The sequence below is a fragment of the Bison bison genome, unplaced genomic scaffold, assembly GCF_000754665.1.
Source record: "Bison bison bison isolate TAMUID 2011002044 unplaced genomic scaffold, Bison_UMD1.0 scf7180017864034, whole genome shotgun sequence".
NCBI lineage: Eukaryota > Metazoa > Chordata > Mammalia > Artiodactyla > Bovidae > Bison > Bison bison.
Window position 1 is genome coordinate 94,088 of NW_011494606.1, and position 21,801 is coordinate 115,888.

The 21,801-nt window shown below is 35.5% G+C and overlaps 1 protein-coding gene across 11 annotated transcripts in view; it reads left to right on the forward strand.

Moving 5' to 3' along the window:
* The first annotated feature begins 1,246 nt into the window (after nt 1-1,246).
* MYO9A (myosin IXA) overlaps nt 1,247-21,801 on the forward strand; it is a 196,990-nt gene continuing 176,435 nt past the window's right edge. For 6 of the 11 annotated variants that reach the window (XM_010834464.1, XM_010834468.1, XM_010834469.1 and 3 more), the window contains exons 1-5: nt 1,248-2,198; nt 9,440-9,534; nt 12,276-12,338; nt 15,928-16,027; nt 17,732-17,788. In XM_010834464.1, coding sequence (XP_010832766.1) covers nt 1,359-2,198; nt 9,440-9,534; nt 12,276-12,338; nt 15,928-16,027; nt 17,732-17,788 — 1,155 coding nt within the window. In that variant the 5' untranslated portion in view covers nt 1,248-1,358. Of the gene's footprint in view, nt 2,199-9,439; nt 9,535-12,275; nt 12,339-15,927; nt 16,028-17,731; nt 17,789-21,801 lie in introns of all 11 variants that reach the window. The other 5 variants (XM_010834461.1, XM_010834463.1, XM_010834467.1 and 2 more) reach the window with 2 other exon arrangements.

Consider the following 21,801-nt stretch of genomic DNA (forward strand, 5'->3'; position numbering starts at 1 on the left):
TATTAAAAAAGAAATAGTAACCTGTAAAGGGTTGATAAATTTATCAAAAATATAACTTCTGTACAACAGAAGGCAACATGAACAAAATAGAAGGATAAGCTACTGAATGGTAGCAGATATTTGTCACTCATTCAACTAAAAATTGAATATATGGGATATATAAAAAACTCATTCAAATTAATAATGAGAAAACAAATCAAAAAGGGGAAATTGAATAAACAATCATAGCCCCAATGGCAAATGATAGGATGTGTTACTACCCCTTCTCAGTGGTCATCAGGGAAATTCAATTTGAAGTACCGAAACAGCTTTTTACATTTCTTACATTGGCAGAAACTCCAGTCTGACAGTACTGACTTTTGGTTAGGAGGCAGAGAAACACAAGCTCTTCCTAGGTGACTGCAGTAGTCAGTTGATACAACTACTATGGAGAGCATTTTGTTAGTATCTAGTATAGTTGGAGAAGGCGATGGCACCCCACTCCAGTACTCTTGCCTGGAAAATCCCATGGTCGGAGGAGCCTGGTAGGCTGCAGTCCATGGGGCCGCTAAGAGTTGGAAACGACTGAGCGACTTCACTTTCACTTTTCACTTTCATGCATTGGAGAAGGAAATGGCAACCCACTCCAGTGTTCTTGCCTGGAGAATCCCAGGGACGGGGCAGCCTTGTGGCTGCCATCTATGGGGTCACACAGAGTCGGACACGACTGAGGTGACTTAGCAGCAGCAGCAGTATAGTTGAAGGATTCTCTTGTTGTTTTCTTGGTTATAACTCCATCTAGTTTAATTTGTTTATCTGATCTCATCTTTTTACTGTTTTTACTTTCACGAATTTTTGCTTTGCTGGTAACACTCTTTCTTGGTTTTGCTTTATCCATAAGAGCTTTTGGATATATGATGATTAGATTTATGTGATTGTTTTGTCCATCTCAATTCAGTGTTCAGTGAGGCTCTTTTTCATATGTAAAGAAAGAAGTTGATTCTGATCCCAGGTACCTACCTCAGAAACATATGAGATAGTAGAGGACAAATTAATTATTATTTTTACTTTTGGGGTTTTGAATTACTAATATAACAAAACATTGAAAAAATTTTGGCTGCTTTAGAAGCGTCCAGGTTTGGACAATATATGAAATACTGGGATCTCAGTTAGACTGTTTTCAAGAACTGTTCCTATTCTAAGAGAAGAGTTGGGATTTTTTGTTCTAAAAGATACAATCAACATAATTGTTAAGCCTCTTTTTTGTGTAATATGACTTCTTAGTGTTTGATATCTTTTATGTTGCAGTTCTTTTGCCATGAAAATGATTTGTGCAATCCTGAACACATACCATCCATGCTGATGGGACAGGATCCAATATGAATATAAATGATGGAGGAAGACGACGCTTTGAGGATAATGAGCATACATTACGTATATATCCTGGGACAATTTCAGAAGAGACGATCTACTGTCCGATTCCTGCCAGAAAAAACTCCACGGCTGCTGAGGTGATTGACTCACTTATAAACAAGCTTCATCTTGACAAAACAAAATGTTACGTTCTAGCAGAGGTAAAAGAATTTGGTGGAGAAGAATGGATACTCAATCCAACAGACTGCCCAGTTCAGCGAATGATGTTATGGCCCCGCATGGCTCTGGAAAATCGCCTGAGTGGAGAGGACTACCGTTTTCTTCTGAGAGAAAAAAACCTCGATGGATCAATTCATTATGGTAGTCTTCAGTCATGGCTACGGGTAACAGAAGAACGTCGCAGGATGATGGAACGGGGTTTCCTTCCACAGCCTCAGCAGAAGGACTTTGACGATTTATGTAGCTTACCTGATTTGAATGAGAAAACTCTCTTAGAAAACCTACGAAATCGCTTTAAGCATGAAAAAATTTATACCTATGTTGGCAGTATTCTAATAGCTATTAACCCATTCAAGTTTCTTCCTATTTATAACCCCAAGTATGTCAAAATGTATGATAACCATCAATTGGGAAAACTTGAGCCTCACATATATGCTGTGGCTGATGTAGCTTACCATGCCATGCTTCAGCGCAAAAAGAATCAGTGTATCGTTATTTCAGGAGAGAGCGGTTCTGGAAAGACTCAAAGCACGAACTTTCTTATTCATCACCTCACTGCCCTCAGTCAGAAAGGATTTGCCAGTGGAGTGGAACAAATTATTCTTGGCGCTGGACCAGTACTTGAGGTAAGTGTATAGAAATAATTTTTCTTACTCTTAAACATATCTTAAAAAAAATTAAAATTTGTTAGATGTGAGAAAATGAAATAAAACTAAATAGAAGTATAGATATCATTTTTTAGTTACCAAGGAAAACTGGAAGATAGGAGACAGTGTGGAAGATCGAAAGATGTAACAGAGGCAGTATTTTTTCAAAGAGGAACTTTGGGCCATAGTGATGCAAAGGAAAGAGATAACTGGAGTCAGATATATCCCCCTGTAAAGGGAGATAGCAGGGGCAGGACTCCTGTGTGTAACTGACTATGGTAACGGGTAGTTGGGGAAAATATTCTTTTCAATATATTTTTGTCTTTGCAGCTTTAAAATCTGTGCCTAGGATTGAAATTCTAAGGGTTCATCTTGGAAAATATAGAGACTATGGGAAAAATTTTTTAGTTATATTTTATAAGTAATATCATCAAGGGTAGAGAGGAAACAATACACTTTTTGTTTTAGAGCTTAAAAGAGAGTTAATATTACTTGTTTTGAAAGAGTTTTTGTGAGGTGTAATTGCACAGATTTAAAGTGTACAATTTGATAAATTTGTCGTATGTGTATACTCATTAAACCACCAACACAGTCAAGATACTAAACATATCCATTATCCCTAAAATTTTCTCGTATCCTTCTGCCATGCCTCTTTCTCACTTCTCCTTCTCCTCTTATCTACTAGAGACCTCTTACGTGCTTTTTGTCATTGTAGGTTAGTTTGTACATTTTACAGTTATATATAAATGGAATTGTGTAGTACATGCTATTTTATGTTTGACTTCTCTCACATGGTATAGTTACTTTGTGTGTGTGTCAACAATCCCTTTTGCTAAGACAGTATTCCATATTGCATTGTATGGGTTTACCACACTTTGTTCATTCATTCATATTTTGATGAACATGTAGGTTGTTTCCAGTTTTTGGTTATTATATGTAAAACAGTATGTTTTTGTGTGGACATAACCTGTTTTTTTTCTTGGGTAAATAGCTAGGAGTGGAATGACTGGATCATATCATGTATGTCTTTGTATTTTAGTTGCTAAGTCATGTCTGACTGTTTTGCCACCCCATGGACTGTGTAGCCCACCGGGCTCCTCAGTCCATAAATTTCCCAGGTAAGAATACTGGAACAAGTTGCCATTTCCTTCTCCAGGGAATGGTCCTGACCCAGGGATCGAACTGGCATCTCTTGCATTGGGAGGCAAATTCTTTACCACTGAGCCACCTGGCTAGCCTGGGTCCTATCATAGGTATATGTTTAACTTTTAAAGAAACTGCCAAACTTATGTATAAATTGTACATACTGTTTTACATTCCCACCAAGCAGTGTATACAGTTCGTGTTATTCCATATCCTTGCTAACCTTTGATACAGTCATCCTTTCTAATTTTAGCCTTCAAATAGGTATACAGTGGTATCTCATGATTTTAATGTGTATTCTATAATACATTCATGATGTGAACACCTTTTCATGTGTTTATTTGCCACTTATATTTCTTCTTTGGTCAAGTGTCTGTCAAAATCTATTGCCCAACTTGTTATTGTTGTGTTTAGAGAGTTCTTTGTGTATGCTGCTAAGTCGATTCAGTCGTGTCCGACTCTGTGTGACCCCATAGATGGCAGCCCACCAGGCTCCCCTGTCCCTGGGATTCTCCAGGCAAGAACACTGGAGTGGGTTGCCATTTCCTTTTCCAATGCATGAAAGTGAGAAGTGAAAGTGAAGTCGCTCAGTCGTGTCCGACTCTTAGCGACCCCATGGACTGCAGCCTACTAGGCTCCTCCGTCCATGGGATTTTCCAGGCAAGAGTACTGGAGTGGGGTGCCATTGCCTTCTCCATTCTTTGTGTATACTGGGTGCAAATCTGTTATCAGACATGTGTTCTGAAAATATATACATATCTTCTCCCAGATTTAACCCTCTCTTTTATAGAATTTAAATTTTAAAATTTTCATAATGAAGTAGGTTGATTTACAGTGTTGTATTAGTTTCTGGTATACTGGAAAGTGATTCAGTTATATATATCCCTGGTGGCTCAGATGGTAAAGAATCCACCTGTGATGCAGGAGACCTGGGTTCAATCCCTGGGTTGGGAAGATCCCCTAGAGGAGGCATGACAACCCACTCCAGTATTCTTGCCTGGAGAATCACATGGACAGAGGAGCCTGGTGGGTTCCATGGGGTCGCACAGAGTCAGACACAACTGAGCAACTGAGCATGCACGCACACACACTCTTTTTCGAATTCTTTTCCATTATGGTTTTTTATAGGATATTGAATATGATTCTTTATATATAATTATAAATCAGATAATCATATACATATTATAACCATATAATATGATTATACAGTCGGACCTTGTTGTTTATCTGTTTTATATGTAGTACTGTGTTTCTGCTAACCCCAAAGTCCTAATTTGTCCCTCTTTCACCCCCTTTTCCCTTGGGTAACCATAAGTTTGTTTTCTAGGTCTGTGAGTCTGTTTCTTAGCAGTGAAAAGCTTAAGAAAGAAATCATGCCTAGGACCAGATAGATTCACTGATGTATTCTACCAAACATTTAAAGAAGAATTAACACAAATCCTTCAAAATTCTTCCAAGAAATAGAACAGGAGGGAGGAAAAGTTTCTAATTTTACAAGGTCCAAAATATTTCACTGATACTAAAGTTAGACAAAGACACCACAACATAAGAAAACTACAGACCAGTATCCCTTGAAACAGAGAAATTCTTAAGGAAATACTAGCAAACAATTCAGCAAAATATAAAAGAAGTATTATGGTAAAGTAGGATTTATATTAAGGAATGAAAGATTGGTTAAACAATATAAAAATAAATGCAGTGTTAAACATTAGTAGACTAAAGGACAAAAGCTACACCATTATCTGAATAGATAGCAGTAAAAGCATTTGACAAAAACACCACCTTTTCATGATTAAAACAAGCAAACAAAAAAAAGACACTCTCAACAAACAGAATAAGAAGGAACTTTCTCAGTCTGATTAAGAACACCTATTTATAAAAATATAGGTTAAAAACATACTTAATAGTAATGCTTTGGTCAGAAAGAAGATACAGATGTCTGCTCTCACCATTTCTTTTTTCTTCTCTTTCTTTTATTGAAGTATAGTTGATTTGCAATGTTGTTTTAGTTTCTGGTTTACAACACAAAGTGATTCAGTTACATATATATACACACACACACACACATATGTACACATACTCTTTTTCATATTCTTTTCCATTATAGGTCATTACAAGATACTGAATATAGTTAATTCCCTTTGCTATACAGTAGGACCTTGTTGTTTATCTGTTTACATATAATAGTGTGTATCTGCTAAGCTCAAATTGGAATTAATCCCTCTCCAACCCCTTTCCCCTTTGGAAACCAAATATTTTCTATGTCTATGTCTGTGAGCCTGTTTGTTTCATAAATAAGTTTATTTGTGTCATATTTTAGATTCTACATATGAAATCTATGGAATTTTCTTTCTCTTTCTGATTTCACTTAGTATAAAACCTCTAGGTCCATCTATGTTGTTGCAGAAGGCATTATTTTATTCTTTTTTATGACCGAGTATTGTTCCATTGTTTATGTATCAGTTCAGTTCAGTCTCTCAGTCGTGTCCAACTCTTTGCAACACCATGGACTGTGGCATGCAAGGCTTACCTGTCCATCACCAACTCCTGGAGCTTGCTTAAACTCATGTCCATCGAGTCGGTGATGCCATCCAGCCATCTCATCCTCTGTTGTCCCCTTCTCCTACTGCTTTCAATCTTTCCCAGCATCAGGGTCTTTTCCAGTGAGTCAGTTCTTCGCATCAGGTGGCCAGACTGTTGGAGTTTCAGCTTCAGCATCAGTCCGTCCAATGAATATTCAGGACTGATTTCCTTTATGATTGACTGGTTTGATCTCTTTGCAGTCTGAGGGACTCTAAAGTCTTCTCTAGTACCACAGTTCAAAAGCATCAATTCTTTGGCACTCAACTTTCTTTTTGGTCCAACTCTCACATCCATACATGACCATAGCCTTGACTAGATGGACCTTTGTCATCTAAGTAATGTCTCTGCTTTTCAATACACTGTCTAGGTTTGTCATGGCTTTTCTTCCAAGGGTCAAGCATCTTTTAATTTCATGGCTGCAGTCACCATCTGCAGTGATTTTGGAGCCCAAGAAAATGAAGTCTGTCACTGTTTCCATTGTTTCCCCATCTATTTGTCATGAAGTGATAGGACCGGATGCCATGATCTTTGTTTTTTGAATGTTGAGTTTTAAGCCAGCTTTTTCACTCTCCTCTTTCACTTTCATTAAGAGGCTCTTTAGTTCTTCTTTGCTTTTTGCCATAAGTGTGATATTTTCTGCATAGCTGTGATTACTGATATTTCTCCCAGCAATCTTGATTCCAGCCTGTGCCTTATCCAGCCCTGCATTTCGCATGATGTACTCTGCATATAAGTTAAATAAGGAGGGTGACAATATACAGCTTTGACATGTTCCTTTCCCAATTTGGAACCAGTCCGTTGTTCCATGTCTGATTCTAACCATTTCTTCTTGATTTGCGTACAGATGCCACATCTATATCCATTCATCTGTCCGTGGACATTTAGGTTGTTTCCATGTCTTGGCTCTTGTAAATAGTGCGACTGTGAATATAGGGGTGCATGTATCTTTTCAAATTAGATTTTTCTCCTGATATATGCTGAACAGTGGGATTGGTGAATCATATGGCAGTCTACTTTTGATGGGAAAAAGGCTGCTCTCAGTGAGTGATGACTTCTTGTTAGGTCAAATAAAGATAGCCCTTTGAATGAGGTTTTCTAGGAAAATGCCAAATAGGTCAAATTGTGACGATTATCTGTGGGACAAGGCTTTGACTTTAACTCTAGTCTGATCTTTCCAGTGGTTTCTATGTGAGACTGCTTTTTGAAAACTGTAATTGTAGGGCGTTGGTTTTCTTTTCAATGTGGAGCTAGGGAGAGGGAATTGGTAATCAGGTAAGTTAAAATGCCATCATCGCTTGCTTTTCTTACTGAAATCCAGCTGTTTTCCTTGATTAAATATTATTCTTATAAGGGATTACTCTAAGCCTTTCATTAACTTCCAGAATCATCAAAAAGTTGATTTTGACAATTTTTGTTAGTCTTATTTCTTTTATGAAGGGGAGAGGGATTTCAGAGACCTTTACCATTTTCTCTGATCTCATCCTTAGTAATCTTTTCAAGAGACCTAAGTAATAAAATGTATTTTATATATTTACTCCTTTAGTTACTATTTCTGCTGTTTTCATTCCTTACATTGATCTGTATTTGAACATGGTATCATTTTCCTTCTGCACGAAGGATTTCCTTTGTTTCTTTTAGTGTGGGTTCACTTGTGATGAATATTTTCACATTTGTATATCTGAAATTGTCTTTTATTTGCTTTGTTTTTTAATGTTTACTTTTAAAAGTAGAGATTAAAATTTAAAAATACCGTTATAGTAGAATTGTATAAATGATAAAACACACTAATTTGTGTAGTCATCTGTATGCAGTGAGGATGCAGAGTAGTTCCACTATCCTTGTAAAACTCCCTGATGCTTTTCCTTATTTTCATGCCCTCTGCCCTTCCATACTCCCATTAACTTGTGGAGACAATTTGTTTGTTCTTCCTTCTTTTTTTTTTTAATGTCATATTAATGAAAACATACAGTATGTAATGTTTTAAGACTGCCTTCTTTCATTCAGCAGTATGTATTGAAGATTTTGTTTAAGTTATTGAATATGTGAGTTCAACCGTGGGTTCTTAAATTTCAATTTTATTGAGATATAACTTGAAATAGTATATAGCCACTTAAAATGTATGATTTAGTCATTTTTGATAAATGCATATGCCAGGTAACCACCATCATAGAATCAAGTTATAGAATATTTTCATTACCCCTTGTGTCCCTTTTCTAGATATTTCCCACTCCTACCCCATTCCCAGACAGCTTCTAATCTGTTTCTTGTTACTCTTGCTTTGCCTTTTCTAGAATTTTATATTATAATATGTACTCTTGTGTGTGGTTTCATAGCATAACGTTTAATATTTATCAATGTTGACATCTGTATCAGTAGTTTCATCTTTATTGCTAGGTAACATTTCATTGCATGGTACATACTTAGTGTATATACTTACATGGTATATACTTAAGTATAACCCATTGCATGGATTGTAACTTAGGAAGCTTATATTTTTTTTTATTCTTTCTAAAATAGTATTGTAGTTTTTTTAAATTTAAATTTATTTATTTTAATTGGAGGCTAATTACTTTACAATATTATATTGGTTTTGCCATACTTCAACATGAATCCGCCACAGGTGTACACGTGTTCCCCATCCTGAACCCCCCTCCCACCTCCCTCCCCGTTCTATCCCTCTGGGTCATCCCAGTGCATCGGCCCCAAGCATCCTGTATCCTGCATTGAACGTGGACTGGCGATTCATTTCTTACATGGTATTATACATGTTTCAATGCCATTCTCCCAAATCATCCCACTCTCTCCCTTTCCCACAGAGTCCAAAAGACTATTCTATACATCTGTGTCTCTTTTGCTGTCTCACATACAGGGTTATCATTACCATCTTTCTAAATTCCATATATATGCGTTAGTATACTCTATTGGTGTTTTTCTTTCTGGCTTACTTCACTCTGTATAATAGGCTCCAGTTTCATCCACCTCATTAGAACTGATTCAAATGTATTCTTTTTAATGGCTGAGTGTATATACTCCATTGTGTATATGTACCACAGTTTTGTTTTAAATAGGCAAAATACAGTATAGTATATTGCATGATGAAACTTTATTTCATCTATACTATTCTAAATTATAATTGTTTTGATGTAATTATTCTTTTCCTAGCCTGTTATTTCAGTTTAGCAAGATTTTAAAATGTATATATGTATTAAATATATATTATAATAAATGTATTAAGAAAATTTGCTGGCACAGGAATGTGAAAGTGAAATCTGATTTGTAATGAGCAATAAGTTTTTATAATTAAGACTTATTTTACTCAGTAGCATAAAATGCAATCTACTTGACTTTATTACAAATATTAGTTACTTTACCTGAAGTATGAGAGCCTGAAGCTATAAGTGAATTGCTTTTCTAGTATCTCTTTAGCACTTTTTTCTTGTTGAGATGATCTAAGGATATTCCATTTTAAAAAATAGAATTATTTATTTTGACAGGCCTTTGGAAATGCAAAGACAGCTCATAATAACAATTCAAGTCGTTTTGGCAAGTTTATTCAAGTAAATTACCAAGAAACAGGCACTGTACTTGGGTAAGTAGCAGTATCAGGCTTTGGAGATGTTTAAATGTTTGCTGTTGCCCCTTTATAAACCATAGGTTTTTCGTTTGCTCTTTAATGAAAATAGTGACATTAGTATTTACATTAAATTTTTTTTCTCAATTTTTTTTTCTTTTGGAAAAGTTCAAACCTGAGGAAAGTTCTAAGAATAGCGTACCATCCATCCACCCGTACTTAGATTTATAAATTGTTAACAACTATATGCATTTGTTTTATCTTTCTTTGTTATGCATATATTCATTTTAAAAAAATTGTCTTTGAGTAAATTGGGTACATAACTTGACCCCTTGAAATAATTACTGTATTTCCTAAAGCAGCCACAATGACATTTTCCTGTATACTATTTTATACTCAGGGTATTTAATTTTGTCATAGTTACAGTTTTTGCTATTACAGTCTGTGATCAGAGTCCTCTGATTGTGCCAGCAGTATTCTTTTAATAGACTACTTTTAGAACAGTTCTAGATTAATGACAAAAATGAACAGAATAAGGAGTGTTCCCTTATGCCTCTTCACGCTATCCCCTAGTTTCGTCTGTTGATAATATCTTGAATTAGTGTGTTCCATTTGTTGTTCGTTGAATGGGCTTTGATAAATGTATAAAGGTATAGTTTCACTGCCCTAAAAATCCTCTGTGCCCACGTGTTCATCCCTTTCTACCCACTAACCTTTGGCAGCCGCCGATCTTTTCACTGTTGTAATAGGTTTGCCTTTTCTAGAATGCCACATAATTGGAAATTATATAGCATATAGTCTTTACGGATTGCATTCTTTCTTCTTTAGCAATATATATTGAAGAATCTTCCATGTCTTTCATGGCTTGGTTTTATTGGATTAATAAATTTTGGCGTAATTAACATCTTTATTGTTTTTAGACATGTTTTTTAGCTTTTTATATTTCTTATTGAGTTTATTCCTAAATATTATGTTATTTTTAATGTTTTATTTTTATTAAAAGTGTGATTTTTCTCTTACATTATATCTTCTAAAACTGTACATTACTTGTATGTGTTAGTTTCTCAGTTGTGTCTGAATCTTTGCGACCCCATCAACTGTAACCTCCCATGCTCCTCAGTCCATCGAATTCTCTAGGCAAGAATACTGGAGTGGGTAGCCATTCCCTTCTCCAGAGGATCTTTCTGACCCAGAAACTGAACCCAGATCTCCTGCACTGCAGGCAGATTCTTTACCATCTGAGCCACCAGGGAAGCCCCAATTACTTCTATTGATTTGTATATTAATTTTATATCTTATTATCTTGCTGAATTATTGTTTGTATTAGTTTTACTGTTGATTGTTTCTCTTACCATTTCTAGGTTTATTATATTATCTACTAAAATAGTTTAACTTTATTTTCTGTTCCTATATCTCTGATTATTTTCTATCTTGTTTGATTACATACCTGCTAAACTATGATAATATTTTTCTAGATACTTGTGTGAATGCCTTTACTTTTCTTCACTAAGTAGAATATTGGCTTTTCAGGACATATTATCATGTTAATGAATTCAGCATTGATTTTAATTTTCTTTGAGTATTTTTGTCAGTAATGGCTACTGAATTTTATTAAAGGCCTTTTTGGCATCCATGGAAATTAGTCTGATCTTCACCCTTGAATTTATTAGTATTATCATTATTTTCCCATCATTGGATCATTTTGCATTCCTGAGAAAAGATTCTCATTTGATCAATACAAAGACACAAACACCCACAGATGTACACATATAGACATATTTTTATACGTACATATGTAAACTGGTTGTTGTGTTGTGTGCTAGTTATTATTTATGATTTTTATATCCATATTAGTAAGTACTGTGTACTCACTCTCTATGGGAGTTCTTCCTTACATCCTGTTTCCTTCTTGAATTGAATCATATGTGTCTCTCTTTTTACATTTATAATATTCTGGTCATTGCTCTATAATAAATCCTGTCAGCTCAGTATAAGCCCCTTGAAAACAGGTAGTATATCACTTGAAAACAGGTAGTGTATCATTTATTTCTGTATCTGAACAGTGCTTACACAGTGCCCAATTAATGAGTGCTTACTGAGGAAATTGGCAAGCTATAAACACATTTATTCCAGGATGTGGCAACAGCATGGGTATGTAAAGAAAGTATATCTTTGAGCCTTATTTAGTAGGCTAGCCAAAGGATAATATTTGAAAGAATGTACTCAGAGGTTAAAGTGTCTGCCTCCACTGCGGGAGACCCGGGTTCAATCCCTGGGTTGGGAAGATCCGCTGGAGAAGGAAATGGCAACCCACTCCAGTATTCTTGCCTGGAGAATCCCATGGACGGAGGAGCCTGGTAGGCTACAGTCCGCGGGGTCGCAAAGAGTCGGACACGACTGAGCGACTTCACTTTCACTTTCACTGTGGTATTGAGCCTGGAAATAAAGTAAAGTCTGTGTCATTGTAGGGTCTTGAGTGCCATGTTTTGAACTCCTGACTTTATTTTACTTTATGGAAAGTTAAAAAAAAATAAGAGTTTATGAATTTAACATGGATAACACTAACAATGTCCATAACACAATTATAATGGTAAATATACTCTGGAAGGCAGCTATGCTCACCACTGTACCATCAATGATAGTGAAAAATGTACTCTGAATAGTATTCTTTAGACTTTTGCATCTTTTCTAATAAAATATTTGTCTACCTTATATTAGGCTTTTATTATTTATATCAACCAATTCTATTTTTATTCTAGTGCCTATGTTGAAAAGTATCTACTGGAGAAGTCTAGACTCGTTTATCAAGAGCATAATGAACGGTACATATTTTAATTTGTGTAATTGAGATTGTAATTAAATTGAGTGTAACACTTGTATCATACAGATTGACTTCTCAGATCTTTGTGTATTATGAGTTTTAATTCAGTTTATACCATGCATAGCTTTACATATAATTGCTATTTCTGTCATGGGAAGACTACTGTACTTTTTGAAGATGCTGTGAGATATTTTTAACGACTATATAGAATTGCTGTCTTTTCTAAATTCTAGGAAGACTATCAGAACAGGAAAATAGTGGTGTCTTAAGTGGTATCTTTTGTTTTGTTTTTGGATCTTTTGCCATGTCTTAGTGTTCTTTCTCTAATTTGAGAAAAGTTTTTAATGAAGCTCTTAGCTTTATTATAATCTTTGAGGTATATGGAATTTCAGAGATGATATATATGTAACTTCCTTTAGATGAGGAAGCCAAATATCAGAGAGATAAATGATTTGCTTCATGTTACAATGAGACAAAATGAAGAGCCAGACTTTGAAGTTAAGCAAGCCTACATTTCAAGTATTGATATGCCTTTGGCATCTCACCTAACTTCTCTGCTTCTTAGATACTTTTTCCTATTTTGTAAATGGAAAACTATCCTTTAGTTGTTTAGAAGATTAAATGAAATAATGTTTATGAAATGCTTAGTGTAGTCCTTTTATATAATAAAGGTTCACTAAGCATTATCCTATGTTACTTTCTCTATACTTTGTGTTGTTAGTGTTGTACAAATGTTTATAATAGTAGACTCATCAGTATGAATTTATAGTTGTTGCTTTTTGCCAATGTCTAGTTGGAGGGGAAAAAGCCTTACAAACAACACAGACATTTATACTACCTTTTACAATATTTACCTATGTAGTTACTGTTACTGATACTATTTATTTCTTCATGCTTAATTGAATCTTATCTTCTTTAATTTCAGCCATAAAAGCTCCTTTTAGCATTTTTTACGGGGTCCATCTGTTAGCTATGAAGTATTTAGTTTTGATTTATCTGGGAATATCCTAATTTCTTCTTTTTTTTTGAGGATAGTTTTGCTGGATATATAATTCTTGATTTTTTTTTTTTCTTTTAGTACTTTGAATCTGTTTTCCTTTCCATGGCTCTTGATGAGAAATCAGGTGGTAATCTTACATTAGGATCCCTTGATGAGGCATTTCTCTCATGGTGCTTTGAAAATTTTGTCTTTGTCTTTTAATAGTTTTAATTTGTCCAGATGTGGATCTCTGAGTTTTTCTCTCCTGGAGTTCATTAAGTTTCTTAGATGTAGAGCTTAGTGTGGACTTTGGTCATTATTTTTTTCAAATATTCTTTCTCTTCTTTTCTTCTGCTTTTGGCACTCCCATTGTGCATATACTGGTGTTCCATATTGTGCATTTGTTGGTGTCTGTTTAATGGTGTCCCACAAAGCCTTGAGACTGATAATTTTTCTTTCTCTTCCTCAGACTAGCTAGCTTTAACTGACCTTTTTTCAAGTTCACTGATTCTTTCTTCTGCCTACAAATCTTCTGTTGAGCTCCTCTAGATAGGTTTTCATTTTATTATATTTTTCAACCCTAGAATTACTTTCTGATTATTTTTTATAATTTGTCTATTCATCTATAGCTTCTATTTGACGAGACATCATTCTCATGCTTTAGTTCTTTAAACATGGTTTTCTTTAGTTTTTTGAATGTATTTAAAACAGCTAATTAAAAGTCCTATCTAGTAAGTTAGTCTCCAGACTGCCCCAGGAACAGTTATTATTGATTGTTTTTCTCCTTTGTATGTGTTACAGTTTCTGGTTTCCTTGTATGACTTAAATTTTTGTTGAAAATTGGACATTTAGAATAATAATTGGACTTTAAAAATAATCATTTGGGAGCTGTAGATACGAGTTCCTCCCCCTCCTAGGATTTGTGGTTGTTAATTTTGTTCCTGCTGTTTGTGAATTTTCTGAGCTAATTTGAAGTCTAACTTTTTTTCGAGTTCAGCCATTTAAATACCTGCTTGGTTAACTTGTTTTTTAGTCACTAAGTTGTGTCTGCCTCTTCTGCTACTCCATGGACTGTAACCTGCCAGATTCCTCTGTCCATGGGATTTCCCAGGCAAGAATACTGGAGTGGGTGGCCATTTCCTTCTCCAGGGGATCTTCCCTACCCAGGAATCAAATTCTCGTCTCTTGCATTGGCAGGAGGATTCTTTACCACTGAGCCACCAGGGAAGCCCTTGGTTAGCTTCTCAGTGGTAGTTGGTCAGCCGTGTCCAAATCTTTGTGATCCCATGGGCTGTAGCCTGCCAGGCTTCTCTGTCCATGGAATTCTCCAGGCAAGAATACTGGAGTGCTTAGCCATTTCCTTCTCCAGGAGACCTTCCTGACCCAGGGATTGAACCTGGGTCTTATGCTTTGCAGGCAAATTCTTTACCGTCTGAGCCACCAGGGAGTGATTGAACAGAGAGTTCCATAAATGGTTGGTAACAGTAAGTCTTATAGTGTTTGTTTCAGGGACCATGACTTTTAACTCCTAGGCATGCATTTTATAATTCTGCCTTAGTCTTTACTTCCTGCTTGTGGAGATCTTCAGAGTTAGTGATAGGTGAGAGCTTAGTATTTCCTCTTGTCTTTGCTGAGTAGACATGCAGCCCTGGGCATGGGCACAACTTTATGCATGCCTATGGCCTTCTAGATTCCCAGGAACTCATTGGAGCTTTTTAAAGCCTCTGTGGATGTCTCATTTCCCAGCATTTCTCTTTAAGTTGTTTGGTTAGCTTACAGTTTGCCCTAATATTTATTCATCGGTTCAGGCAGCTGATACATTCAAAAAAATTGCCACTAATTGTTTCTTACAAATGTCTCTGAAACAAAGATTTTCATACTGGGGTAGTAACTCCGAATCGTATCAAATAAAGACATCAATAGTAATGAAAGTGACTTCATCCATGGAACTACCAGACAGTTCAAATAATGATATTTTTCAGGGAATGAGGTTCTAAATGAACTTCACCCCTGTTCTGCCCTCTTCTGGAAGCTGCCAGACTTCTGGTGTCCACCTCAGTTGTAAGCTGTGGGTATTGAAAGCTATATGTATCTGGTAAGCAGGAGATGGAATAGGGCAAGTTAAAAGGCCACCAAGGTTCTGTTTATACTGAAATTCAGCTCTTTTTCTTGTATAAACACTCTCTAGATTGCTTTACATTTTTGGTTGATTTCTAGAGTTGATTCTGACAAATTTGCTAGTTTTCTAATTGGTCTTGTGGAGGGAATTTTTAGAGGTCTTTAGTGTATTGCTGCCTTCACCTTTGTCTTTTGATTCAGCATACAAAACATTATCTTATTTTGTAGTACTTATTATTTGGCCATCCCTTGTGGCTTGTGTAATCTTAGTTCACCTACGAGGGACTGAACCTGTGTCATGGCAGTGAAAGCACTGAGTCTTAACTACTAAACTGCCAGAGAATTCCCTTGAAGTATTTCAGTAGAGTTTATCACCTTTGTATTAAAAAGATGAAGCAAAGCTGAAACCGTTTATAAATTAATTTCTTTTTCTTGTTAAATGATAACCATAGACCATGTTCATTATAAAACCATACTTCTTTGTTTCCAACAGGAACTATCATGTATTTTATTACCTTCTGGCAGGAGCAAGTGAAGAAGAGAGATTAGCATTCCATCTTAAACAACCAGAAGAATATCATTATCTCAATCAGGTGAGAGTTCATGAATATCATTTTGAAATGTAAGGCATTATTAAATTTTAGCTCTTGAGAAAAGTTTTTTCCCTAGTACTCTGTTTTTGCAACCTGGTTGGTCGTGGCTGTTAACTAGCATTTTCATGTATACTATCTAAAAATTTATGTGATGTACTTCTCAAATGTAAAAATTATTTTTATTCTTATATGAATCATAAAAGATAGTTATGTGCCTTTTGCTTTTTGTGAGACTCTTTGGGAGAATAATAAACTGTTTATAGATACCTCTAATTTAGAAAAATGGTTGACACTTTTCAATAAGTAAAGTGATTTACCTTTTACAGACCAGAGCATGTTAAATGTTACTAATGATTAATGCTTGCCCTAACAAAGGATTACTGAAACTTGTATTTGCATGTTTTGAAGCCTAATATATATACCTCTTTGCATGATATTATATAGTGACTTAGAGTATGATTATTTTTATAATTTAGTGATTATCCTATTAAATACTCAGTGTGAAAATTCATTAAAGGAAATGACTTAGAGAATTTGTGTTTTACCTTGAAACTTAAAAAATTCTCCCCTAAACTTCCATAATAAGGAGTAATTCTCACAACTTTTCATTGCATTAGTTTGTTCAATTTTATTTCTTATATTAACAAAAATTCTAGAATCAGTAATAATGAAATTGATCTGACAGTACATCATTTAGGTAACAGATTGTCTCCCCTCATTTTTAATTGTTTGAGGCAAGATGTAATGTCTGTGAAAAGAAATTCCTTTATGGTAATTTTAAAAGTTCTTCTGAGGGATATTAAATTGACACTTGGATGGTGGCTCAAAGATTGTAGTATGTATTTAGGGCTTTGAAAATAACATCTCACACTTTGTAAGATATAGAGCAGGCTGTATAACTGATATTTCATAATTTTGAAACTACATATTTATATAAGCCAACAATTCTGTTACTATAATGAGGATTTAAAAATTATTTAAAATATAACTTCTTGGTACAATATGAGGCATTTTTACTGTATTGAATTAAGTATATTAAAAAAAAACATTGATTTAGCTTTCGAGTTTTTCCCCTTCCCTGTTTAAACTATTTGCCTTATATTGGGATGATAAAATATTTTCCTTCTGAAAAAATAGCAACTGCTGATAAAATAAGCTGATGTGCATTTGTGTAGCATGTCTGAATCTTTGCTATCCCACAGACTGTAGCCCACCAGGCTCCTCTGTCCATGGGATTTCCCAGGCAACAATACTGGAGTGAGTTGCCATTTCCTTCTTCAGGGGATCTTCCCAAATCAGGAATCTTACATCTCCTGCATTGGTAGGCAAATTCTTTAGTGCTGTCCCACCTAGGAAAGCCCCTAAAATTAATACTAGAGAAATCTGGAGTTTATTGCTCCTCTTCCAGATCTTTTTGTAATTACTGGCCATATTATACATATTCTTATCTTAGGATCAGTATTTGCAGACTATAGGACTCAACAGTTATTACAAATTTCAGAGTAACTGAACAATAGCAAATATGGATTGGTTATAATAATATATGACTCCCAGAATCTGAATGTTTATCTAGTTGTTTTCTGCTGCTATACAAAATAACTTTTCTTTGGATAATGGCGGTACTACCCGAACACTACATCTAAGAGATCATTAGAAGAGTGTAAAAATCATTACTTCTACCTAACTAATCTGCCTTACTTTCAGATAACAAAGAAACCCCTCAGACAGAGCTGGGATGATTATTGCTTTGACTCTGAGCCGGTCAGTACAAGTGCCTAAGTATCCTGTGTTCCTGCTAAAGGACCCTTTTTGTGACTTACTTAGGAAGAAAGTCAGCTGAAATACAAAGAATCTAGCAAAGAAGATAAATCAGTGTTTATTTTATTAGAATTGACTTTTTTGTGTATGTGTGGTTTATTGATTAAAAACAATTTACCTTATTTGGATTTTGGGGGGCTATATTTGGACTATATTCAGTATTTATTTTGAAAAATAATACATTGATTGCATTCCTAATTTCAGCATTGTTATGGATCATTATAACCCATAGGGTTTTTTTCCCTTGACATTTCTTTATTTATTTCAATTCTTATGTGGTAGTTTAGTTATCCTCCTATTATGGGTAGTATTTATTGTTTATTTTAAAAAGTTGCATCCTTCCTGTTTTATGTGTCTGTTAACAGTCTTCACATAATGAATGCATGCATTTTTTTAATAGCAAGAGAGGCTATAGCCTCTATGTGATTTTCTAAAAAATTAAGAATTGAAATTCCTTTAAATAAGATTATTTTATGTTTCAAATTAAGTATGATTTAAAGGCATATATGATGTAATATAAAATGAGTAGGTAAATTTAGCATTATTTGTTATAATTTATAAAAACAACTTTATAATTGTAAATAGAACATAAAAAAATCTTTTTCCTTTACTTCAGTTTGCAACTAGGTCAGATGTGAAAGGCTGAAAACACACACTCATCTATATATTCATTAACTAATGAACTAATGTATTAACTACTCCTTCTGGAAACGTAATATGTCTTAATCATGCTTTAAATAACTATCACTTTAATTCTCACTGCATGTGATTACAAACTCTGCTAATTGCAAGACTATCAGATTTTGAGTAGATTTAGTAATTTTTCCTTCAGTTTAATTGCAGTACCGTTTCATAAAGTAGTTTGTAATTTCAGATTTGATGTTTTAGAAAATAAATTTTAGACAGTAAATTTATAGATACTGATAATGTTTAGTAGAAGAATTTTATGCTGTTTTTTCTCTTGAGAAGCTTTAATCTTTTGCTTAGTATGCCAGTTGATTGTGTGCACCTCATTGGGAAGTAGGTAGGAGACTGGGAAACTCATATAGTGAATATAAGACTTGATTGCCTGTACAGAGCTTACAGTGAGATTGTCAGCTGGTCTGCTATTTAGACAGTCTAAGTAATGCTTAAGAATTTTTAGGTTCTGAAGTAGGTAGACCTGATTAGAAAACTGGCTCATCTACTTGTTAGTTTTGAGAACCCAAGCAGGTGACTTGTCTTTTTGTTTTCATCCCCTCTTTAAGGGGAAAATAATGGTCTTTAACTTTTGTGAGTATTAAATTAGTGCATCTACAGAGCTTAATGTATTGCTTAATGCTTAATACTGTTACTGCTGCTAAGTCGCTTCAGTCGTGTCCGACTCTGTGCGACCCTATAGACGGCAGCCCACCAGGCTCCCCTGTCCCTGGGATTCTCCAGGCAAGAACACTGGAGTGGGTTGCCATTTCCTTCTCCAACACGTGAAAGTGAAAAGTGAAAGCAAAGTCATTCAGTTGTGTCCGACTCTTCGCGACCCCATGGACTGCAGCCTACAAGGCTCCTCCATCCATGGGATTTTCCAGGCAAGAGTACTGGAGTGGGGTGCCATTGCCTGCTATATAAAGCACACTGTAAATGTTTCCACTATTGCTGCCACCATTGAAAGCATTATCATCCATCTTTTCCTTTTAGAAGAAATTTGTAGCCATACTCTCCTACTCCCTTAATATTACTTTCATTACTATCCTCTTATTTATTATGTTTTCAAATCTATTATCATTGGAACTTTAATTTTTCTGCTTTTTCTTGCAAGGTAATTTTAATGGAAGCAAGTAGTCTATCTGAGGATTTTTTGGTTAATTTTTTCCTCTTCGCACCTCCTTATGTCATATTTGGGGGCAAAGTAAACTTGTTTTACTCTGAGTTTTTAGAACTTATGTGACTAGCTTTATGGGAAGAGAGGATTAAGGAGGATTCTGCCGTTTGTGCTATATTACTTAATATACATTGTATGAAATTGTATAAGTGATCCCAAGGGGAACTTAAGTAAGAAAACTGCTTTTAACAAGAGACCTGTTGTTGCCCATTGTATTAATTCCTTAAAAGGGATTAAATCACCTATTAATAAAACAAGCTCAAGCAACTAGTGTTTCATGAAAGATAGCAGAGGACTTAGAACAGATTTTGGTGTAACCTCCTCTGTTATTTGGGTGACTTATTTAACTGCTGAGTCTATTTTCTTTCCTATAAATATAGGTATAATAAAATGTACATATGCATAATTAACTTCTTGTGTTTTGAGAATTTAAAGATTATATATGGCAAGTGACTCTGATATTGACTGGTATGTAGAAGATATATGGTAAATGCTAATTTCCCTTCTTTAAATGATAATTATCCTAATCATTTTACCTTAAAGCTGGTTCTGAATAACTTCAATGTAAACAGTTTCACCTAATTTAAAATTTTTCTGAATTAAACTTTGAATAGTTGGGTCCAACTATCAGGCGAGTTTAGTGAGAATTGCCAGAATGGGTCTCAGGATACTGAACACCATGCTGCAAAGGGATTAAAACATCATATTCTCAGTGAGGCCAAGCTTTCCTGGTCATTACTGCCTTTATAGGAACCCAACCATTTGTATTGTACCTGACCTCCCATTTTCCCATGAAGTAGACCTGCTGCAGGAATCCTATGCAACTGGACAGGAACCTTTGAATCCATAATATTTACATCCTCCATATCTTAAGCATTTCTACAGCATAACACTTTTACTGCTATTCACTGTCCAACAGTTTATACATTTGGGGTCATTCCCTCAAATTCTGCCTTTTTGGCTTTATGCCAGTCCAGTACGAAGGTCTCTGCATGCTGCACAACTTCCTTTGCAAATGCTTTTCCATTTAAAAACCATTACCATCCATATTATATTTGATCATTATAAAACTGCTGGTTGTAGTTAGTATGATTACCTTTCACACAAGAAAAAACAGTGGCTCAGAATTTAAGTGACTTCCCCCGTGGTGATGAAGCAGTTTAATAATGTAATTGGGATTCAAATCAGGCTATGTTTTTTTATATTCTTTTTCTTAAATGATCTTCAGCATCTTTCAGTTCAGTTCAGTTCAGTCACTCAGTCGTGTCCGACTCTTCGAGACCCCATGAATCGCAGCACGCCAGGCCTCCCTGTCCATCACCAACTCCTGGAGTTCACTCAGACTCACGTCCATTGACTCAGTGATGCCATCCAGCCATCTCATCCTCTGTCGTCCCCTTCTCCTCCTGCCCCCAATCCCTCCCAGCATCAGAGTTTTTCCAGTGAGTCAACTCTTCGCATGAGGTGGCCAAAGTACTGGAGTTTCAGCTTTAGCATCATTTCTTCCAAAGAAATCCCAGGGCTGATCTCCTTCAGAATGGACTGGTTGGATCTCCTTGCAGTCCAAGGGACTCTCAGGAGTCTTCTCCAACACCACAGTTCAAAAGCATCAATTCTTCGGCGCTCAGCCTTCTTCACAGTCCAACTCTCACATCCATACATGACCACTGGAAAAACAATAGCCTTGACTAGACGGACCTTTGTTGGCAAAGTAATATGTCTGCTTTTGAATATGGTATGTAGGTTGGTCATAACTTTCCTTCCAAGGAGTAAGCGTCTTTTAATTTCATGGCTGCAGTCACCATCTGCAGTGATTTTGGAGCCCAAAGAAGTAAAGTCTGACAGTGTTTCCACTGTTTCCCCATCTATTTCCCATGAAGTGATGGGACAGGATGCCATGATCTTAGTTTTATGAATGTTGAGCTTTAAGCCAACTTTTTCACTCTCCACTCTCACTTTCATCAAGAGGCTTATTAGTTCTTCTTCACTTTCTGCCATAAGGGTGTGTCATCTGCATATCTGAGGTTATTGATATTTCTCCCTAGCTAATCTTGATTCCAGCTTGTGTTTCTTCCAGTCCAGCTATTTCCATGATGTA